Genomic DNA, 8,263 nt, shown 5'->3' with positions numbered 1-8,263 from the left:
ATGGCATAACGGGTGGTGGCAATGATTGGTAACTGTTTAGATATAGCAAGATTGCACAATACGAGCACAAAAGAAGCAGTAAAGTAAAAAAACAACACAAAAACATGACAGACTTCAGCTTTAAACTAAACTGCAGCTCGATTACGAGATGGGAAAAAGTTGGAGAACTTTCAAACAAAGTCTGCGGTTCAGCTGCAGTTTATACCCTCGAGCCTCAGACCTCCCAATGATTTCTAATCAACGGCCGCAGCAAACAGAACTCCTTCATTTGTTTGTCCACTGCCTTCTGTGGAGAGAACAAAGCCCAAAACTATTTCTTATTTCTTTCTCTTTCAAGTTTTACATTTGCAAGTTGCTGCAAAGCTTTCAAAGCAATCATTTGTTTGCCTCTTTGCTTCACTCCCAGTTTAAAGTCCCACTGAGACTGATTTGTAAGTGCACTGTCTCCGGGTTGGTTCTCATCTTTTTGTAAAATATTTTTTACGAGGATTTACAGTGCATTTCAAAGATGATTCTGTCTTTGATTGCGCCACATTGAGAAAATGAAAAATGTGATGTTAATGTGCGTAATGTATCAAAAAGAGATTACATGTTCATTATTTTTGGGTGTTGACCCCGATGTAATGGAGCGAGGCTGCAGTGTTCCGTGAAATGAAAAGATCAATGCTGCACTCGTATTAGCTCGGGCCTAAATTAAAATGATAAAAAGTAGAGAACAGAAAGAAAAAGAAGTTGTCTCTCATATTTCATCTCTGGACATTGTCAGAACAAAAGGAAAAAATAGGAGTAACAGCTGGTCCATAAGTGCTGATCAAATATAAACCTCACCTCGGTTGAGGGTGAGGGGGTGAGGACAGAAAGGAGGGAAACTAAGAAGTGAGGTGAAAGATTGGGATAGTGGAAGCAGCAGCAGACATCACATAATTCACTGCTTGAATATGTGAAGTGAAGGTGAACGGTGGGCAGCAGTAGCAGAAATGCACTTTAGTTCTCACCTCCCGAAGCTCTGCAGGCCCTGATGCTGCACCACAGATTCCTGAGGATGAGGAGCATGAGGAAGAGCAAGGCTTGGCATGGGATGATGTGGAGGATGAGGAGAAGAAGGAGGAGGAGGAGGAGGATGCTGAGGAAGAGGAGCAGGAGGATAAGGGCTGAATAGGGGAAGGGGTTTCCTAAGTCGGGGGAGGGATCTCTGGAGGGGGGAGTTAGGAGGCGCAAAAGGGCCTCCTGATCCTACCTCCTCCACCTCCCGTCCCTCCTCTTCCTGTCCTTCATGAGTCATGGTGGGAGGGCTGACGAATCGGAGAGCTGAATGGCTAGGAAAGCTGGTGAAGCGGTGATCTGATTGGCTGCCTGTTTTTGACTACAGACACACATAGAGAGGCGAGACATGAACGGCTATCTTTAGCTAACTCAGATCAAACTACTAACTGGTTTTAACAACGTGCCTGTCATGCTGTGTAGTTTCCATGGTAACCAAAGTGGTTAAAGCTATTAGCATCATCTCAGATAATGACCTTTAACCTAAACTTGCATCCCTGCCTAAGCAAATCCAGTGAAGAGCAGGAGTAAAGTGCTTATACGCATCTTTCAAATTCCAGTCTACTAAGTGTGATCAAAAGTTCTGTGATTCCACTCATAAAAAGCGGAAATCTTACCTGATTTAAAATGAACTGTGATCCTCTTCAAGGAATCTCCTCGTGCAGGTCTGGACTAACTCCAGTACCATTCCTGGTATTTTAAGATTACGTCCTATTCGATTCAGGTATTAATGTTGGATCTCTTCCACTATATCAGTTTCATTTTACGACAGAGGGAGTCAAAACTAACTAGTGTCATACAAAGTTTGCATTGGTATGGCCAATAAAACTGTTTTCAGTGCACTTTGAGTGGGTATATTAAGGTACACCATGTTTTTCTCCCTCAGATGTGTCAACACTGGGAAAAAAAGAGAAAAGCACGCTCCTGGTGTTGGTTGTGACCTGATGTACCACATCTTCTTATAGCTGGAGACCCAACTCATCACCAGTGATGATGTTCATCCAAAAAGGTTGGTGAGTTTGACACAGAAGTTGAGATTTTTGTGTGCAAAAAAATTGCAGAGACCACAAAGTGGTCAGAACACGGCACCCAGTGATCTAAAAGTCCAAGTTAGAAGTAGACCAGAGGTGCACAGTGGGAGAGCAGGAATATTTCATCTGGGATGTGTGGCTTTTATTTTTTTGTTTGTAAAGCTTATAGAACTTTTTGATCACACCTTGTATTATCTTACCTGGAAGGACCGCCTTCCACATGGTAGGGGAATACAATACAGTTTGTGGCAGCTTTTGCTAACACAACCGTCAATCTTTTTTAGATTTTTAGTTATCGTCTCTTCAGAGATTATGCCTTAAAATGTTTCAACATACACTGATCAGGCATAACATTATGACCACCAGCCTAATATTGCATTGGTCTACCCTTGAATTAAATCCAGTAAGTGGTGCGGAGGGGCATCCACGGATTGGACTAGTTTGTCCAGCATTGGTCCAGAATTTGGAGGCCAAGTCAACACCTCAAACTTCTTGTTGTGCTCCTCAAACCATTTCTTCTTTGTGGCAGGGCAGATTATTCTGTGCCACAGCCTTCAAGGAATACTGTTTCCATGAAAGGATGTACACGGTGTGCAACAGTGGTTAGGTAGGTGGTGCGTGTCAAATTAACATCCACATGGATGGCAGGACACAACGTTTATCACAATGTTTCCCAGAAGACACCATGATCACCGTGTCTGGTCAACAAACTGTGATGCTCTGACGCCTTTCTGTCAGAATCAGCATCAACTACAGTGGGGCAAAAAAGTATTTAGTCAGCCACCGATTGTGCAAGTTCCCCCACCTAAAATGATGACAGAGGTCAGTAATTTGGTCAATAACAAAAATACAACTCAATACTTTGTAACATAACCTTTGTTGGCAATAACAGAGGTCAAACGTTTACTATAGGTCTTTACCAGGTTTGCACACACAGTAGCTGGTATTTTGGCCCATTCCTCCATGCAGATCTTCTCGAGAGCAGTGATGTTTTGGGGCTGTCACCGAGCAACACGGACTTTCAACTCCCGCCACAGATTTTCTATGGGGTTGAGGTCTGGAGACTGGCTAGGCCACTCCAGGACTTTCAAATGCTTCTTACGTAGCTACTCCTTTGTTGCCCGGGCGGTGTGTTTTGGATCATTGTCATGTTGGAAGACCCAGCCTCGTTTCATCTTCAAAGTTCTCACTGATGGAAGGAGGTTTTGGCTCAAAATCTCATGATACATGGCCCCATTCATTCTGTCCTTAACACGGATCAGTCGTCCTGTCCCCTTGGCAGAAAAACAGCCCTATAGCATGATGTTTCCACCCCCATGCTTCACAGTAGGTATGGTGTTCTTGGGATGCAACTCAGTATTCTTCTTCCTCCAAACACGACGAGTTGAGTTTATACCAAAAAGTTCTAGTTTGGTTTCATCTGACCACATGACATTCTCCCAATCCTCTGCTGTATCATCCATGTGCTCTCTGGCAAACTTCAGGCGGGCCTGGACATGCACTGGCTTCAGCAGCGGAACACGTCTGGCACTGCGGGATTTGATTCCCTGCCGTTGTAGTGTGTTACTGATGGTGACCTTTGTTACTTTGGTCCCAGCTCTCTGCAGGTCATTCACCAGGTCCCCCCGTGTGGTTCTGGGATCTTTGCTCACCGTTCTCATGATCATTTTGACCCCACGGGATGAGATCTTGCATGGAGCCCCAGATCGAGGGAGATTATCAGTGGTCTTGTATGTCTTCCATTTTCTGATGATTGCTCCCACAGTTGATTTTTTCACACCAAGCTGCTTGCCTATTGTAGATTCACTCTTCCCAGTCTGGTGCAGGTCTACAATGCTTTTCCTGGTGTCCTTCGAAAGCTCTTTGGTCTTGGCCATGGCGGAGTTTGGAGTCTGACTGTTTGAGGCTGTGGACAGGTGTCTTTTATACAGATGATGAGTTCAAACAGGTGCCATTCATACAGGTAACGAGTGGGGGACAGAAAAGCTTCTTACAGAAGACGTTACAGGTCTGTGAGAGCCAGAGATTTTCCTTGTTTGAGGTGACCAAATACTTATTTTCCACCCTGATTTACGAATAAATTCTTTACAAATCCTACCATGTGAATTCATGGATTTTTTTTTCACATTCTGTCTCTCACAGTTGAAGTGTACCTCTGGTGCAAATTACTGACCTCTGTCATCATTTTAGGTGGGGGAACTTGCACAATCGGTGGCTGACTAAATACTTTTTTGCCCCACTGTAGTTTGAGGTGCAGTAGATCATCTTTTGGACCACACAGGTCAGACAGCCTTCTGTACCCAATCATCAGTGAGCCTTGGCCACCCATGACCCTGTTGCTAGTTCACCACTGTTCCTTCCTCGGACCATTTTTGATAGATACAGACCACTGCAGGCTGGGAACACCCCACAAAAGCTGCAATTTTGGAGATGCTCTAACCTGTTCGTCTAGCTATCACAGTTTGTCCCTCGTTAAACTCGCTCAAATCCTCACGCTTGACCATTTTTCTCCTTCATCAGCTCGGGGGACAAATATTCACTTGCTCCCTGATATTTCCCACTAACAGGTGCCATGATGAAGAGATAATCAGTGTTATTTACTTCAGCTGTCAGCGGCCATAATGTTATGCCTGGTCGGTGTACGGCGAAAAGTACATTTCCTCGACTGTCACTGGACGGCTGTCACAAGGGTTTATCATATGGCCAAATGCACAATGCACTAGATTACATATTATAACAAGCAGCAGCAAAACCTCATTAATATATTTTCTACACACTGGCATTGCAATATTTTTGTAGGGGATCAACCAAATATGTTTAGCGCAAGTCAGCAAAGAATGCATGAAAAAAAGAGCATAAATTAAAATATAGGCACAGAGTAGCCTTGAATAATCTCTCAGTGTTCCCTGAGGGGACTTGCTGGAGAGAGAGAGCTGCTATCTTCCTCACTTTCTTGATATCCCCACTAGTTGGCAAACTGAGAGATTTTCCATTCCTACACATTGGAAGCTTAGACGTGTGAGCGAAGGACTGAAGATGCATATGTTATTCAATATAAACAACCCACAGCGAGCAACACAGGCACGATTAGGAGGAGGAGGAGGATGGAAATGAGGAGACGATGAGCTGATGTTATGATACTGAAATCAAGTGTTATTGTTCTTGAATGACTCAAACTGAAGCTGTGACAGCTGTGTTCACACATGAAGGATGATGAGCAGCTTTGTACAAAGATAACAGTTATCATGAGTCGTGTGCAATGGGCACCAGGTTTCAGGAAGAACGCTCAATGGCGCTCAGACAACAGACGAAAAAATGGGAGCATAAAGAGGAAGACAAGAAGATTACACAAGCACACGGGCCGCAAACATTCTTCTTTTCTTACAGCTGGTAGCAGAACAATGCGTGAAGATAATCAGGTACAATAGCAACACAGAAGGTTTTAGTGTCCTTGTGCTTTTCTCTTGCTGCAAATCTATTTCTACATAATAAAGAAACATAGTTTATATGGATAAATTATGTTTGCTACCCTCATTAGGCGGGATAATGATCAATAACTTCATCTGGCGGCTGTAAACAAAGCTGGGTAACTATGCCAAGACGCATGCAGTGACTGCCCTGGTGTTTCTCCAATCCTCAGCCTGTTGGATGAGTTGATTCATTGCAGAGTGCAGCTCACCTTTACAGGTTTCACTGGTTTGAATTTATGACTCAAGGGGATTACTTCCATTTATCTTCAAGGATGATCTCAGTACATTTGCACTATATATCATATGTTGGGTGTTTGAGTATGTAATAAATGATAAGAAATATGTGTTTGGTACGTGGATGTGGGTCTTTACATTCTCTGGAGTTCATACAGTGTTAAAGATAGATCCTTACAGTAAAACACTCAGTCATACATTTAAGCCGTTTTCACACATGCACGGCAGGCCTGAACTTTTCAATATCAGCAGTGGGAACGGCATTAAACAGTGTTTTCTTTTTAACCCGTGTGGTCCTTGTTTGTGGCAATTAACTAAATGCAGGCAATTATCTAGAGAGTTAAAAGCAAGCGAGCAGGCATCGTATGTCCTGCTGTGCGCTACATGTCAGAAGGGACCACCAGAGTTCATGTGTGAAAACGACTTAATACTTACCGGGTAAATAGGTGAAGCAGATGACTTCAGCTGTACAGAAGTTTGGTATGCTGTAAGACTGAAGCATCCACACCATTCACAGTGAAAAAAAGCAGTGTGGAATGAGCCCACTCACCTTAATAAGAGGGTTGATGACACCGACATTGGCACTGGAGTTAAAGACCTTGTTGAATCCCGTCTCTCGGTTGACCAACTCCAGCTGGTAGAACTTCTTGTCATCCTATATAAAAAAATGACAACATGTTGCAGTCAAACTCCACCCCAATCAAAACACACTCCACTATTCTTCTGTCTGTTTGCCAACACACATTTTTAATAGTCACAGTTTGCATTCCCTCAGTATTTTCAACTAAAACTACACCAAATCAATAATTTCTTGACTCACTGTCCTGCATTCGAAGGATAAGCAAGCGCACATACACGATCCTGTTTACACACATGGATTCATAATTTAAAGAATAACAAAGTGACTTGTGGATCAGCATCTTGAAAAAAGTCTACTGAGATCCCGACTGACACACAGCAGAACCACAAAGGGCGGTTCCACATTAAGACTTCATGAAGTTATCAGCAGCATGCTGCAAAGACACAGGTCCTCCACAGTGCCTCGAAGGGCCACGCACAAGGAGTGAGAGTGAAGAAGTAGAGACATCGCTCAAACCGAGTTCTGCTTATCAACATTTAACTGCATCGCAGGATCTTTATCAAATCCCAAAGACGCAGCTTGCTCGCTAACTTTTCTTTCCTAAGTAAACAACATCTGCTGGTCGAGACCCTTATATGCAGTCAGATGAAGGAACTTTCAAAGAAATACATTTTTAACCCTGAGAACTGTTGAATGTTTGACCTCGCTTCCAGCGATTAATCCTTGATTTAGACTTTCTCACGAACTGCATGTCTATTTTTCAGTTTACTCCTCAGAGACTATCCCATGCCAAGATCTGGACTCATGGACCCCCGCGTCTACTCACCACCAGCTTTTTGACCAGAGCTTCTCTTTCAGTCACCATCTCTCTGAGCTCTGCGATCACATGCAGGTCTTCTGGTCGGCTTTCTCTGTTTCTTAACTTGTCCTCTGTGCCCTCCAACCTGGACGCACCCAGGAAACATTAAGAGTTAAATAAACAGGAACAAAGTGTGGCACCAGAGAGACAAAAGGAAGACAAAACAGAGACAACTTTGATCTATCTTGAAACAGTAGCAGCCCAAAAGAGCCACAGAAGAGGTTTCATCACACGGTTTTATGTCTTACAGTATTTGTAGAGCAGAAATCTTGTCTTTGAGGACCTCCTGGGCCTTGTTGAAGTCAGCCAGCATGATTTGTGTTTCTCTCTGATGGATTGCATTGAGCTCCCCCATCTCTCGCTCGTGTCTCTTTGCAAGGTCTTGTTCATGAGCTCTGCAGCAAAGACAGAAGTCATAAATGAATAAATCATTAGGCGAACTTTTCTGCTAGATGCATATTTCCTAAAGTGCCACCAAGTATCACAAGTTTACACTTAAATAATAATCACTTTGGGACTTTTCCTCTGCCTCTATACCAGTACATTTAATTTCCCGGAAGGGGGACCTGTGACATTGACATCGCATTTCAGTAAATTATAGAGGCCGACAGCAAGATGTGCAGCTGCAAAGTGAACTCTGCTGGGACACAAAGCACAGCTGGTACAGGGAGCATCCGGTCCCTCAGTGCTTACTGTGTCAATGTCAGAGTGTTAATTTATGTGTCTGCAATCTAAGTTAAAGAACGTAATGAAGAGTGTGCTTCATTTACATATGGGGACCATTAGAATTAAACTTCCTATAAGAAATGTGAAGAAGCAGAGCCAGGGTTACTGGCACAGGCTGCCAACGCTTGCACGAGTAGCGGACGAACATCCGTCTTTAATGGCTGTGGTTTTGCTTTCACATTTTCTTTTTAGCATCACTCACTCATTAAAGTAACTGTTTTTACAAGCTTAACCCTGGACAGTAGCACTCAAACCACTAGAAAAGGGCATTTCAGCAATTCTTGAGGAATTTTAATTTAAAAAAAACTATCCTAATATAATT

At 43.3% G+C, this 8,263-nt stretch overlaps 1 protein-coding gene across 2 annotated transcripts in view; it reads right to left on the bottom strand.

Moving 5' to 3' along the window:
* Positions 1-8,263, bottom strand: part of LOC146642693 (protein FAM184A-like) — an 81,820-nt gene that overhangs the window by 8,976 nt on the left and 64,581 nt on the right. The window contains exons 20-23 of one of the 2 annotated variants that reach the window (XM_085398892.1): positions 7,464-7,610; positions 7,183-7,300; positions 6,327-6,431; positions 996-1,363 (exon numbers count right to left, since the gene is read on the bottom strand). In XM_085398892.1, coding sequence (XP_085255018.1) covers positions 996-1,363; positions 6,327-6,431; positions 7,183-7,300; positions 7,464-7,610 — 738 coding nt within the window. The remainder of the gene's footprint in view (positions 1-995; positions 1,364-6,326; positions 6,432-7,182; positions 7,301-7,463; positions 7,611-8,263) is intronic. The other variant, XM_085398893.1, reaches the window with a different exon arrangement.

Source organism: Rhamphochromis longiceps, linkage group LG23 (assembly GCF_057381845.1).
Source record: "Rhamphochromis longiceps isolate RC_006_pf linkage group LG23, R_longiceps_female_GT1.1, whole genome shotgun sequence".
NCBI lineage: Eukaryota > Metazoa > Chordata > Actinopteri > Cichliformes > Cichlidae > Rhamphochromis > Rhamphochromis longiceps.
Note: the sequence above shows the minus strand (reverse complement) of the source record. Positions and strands in the feature narration are given on the sequence as shown.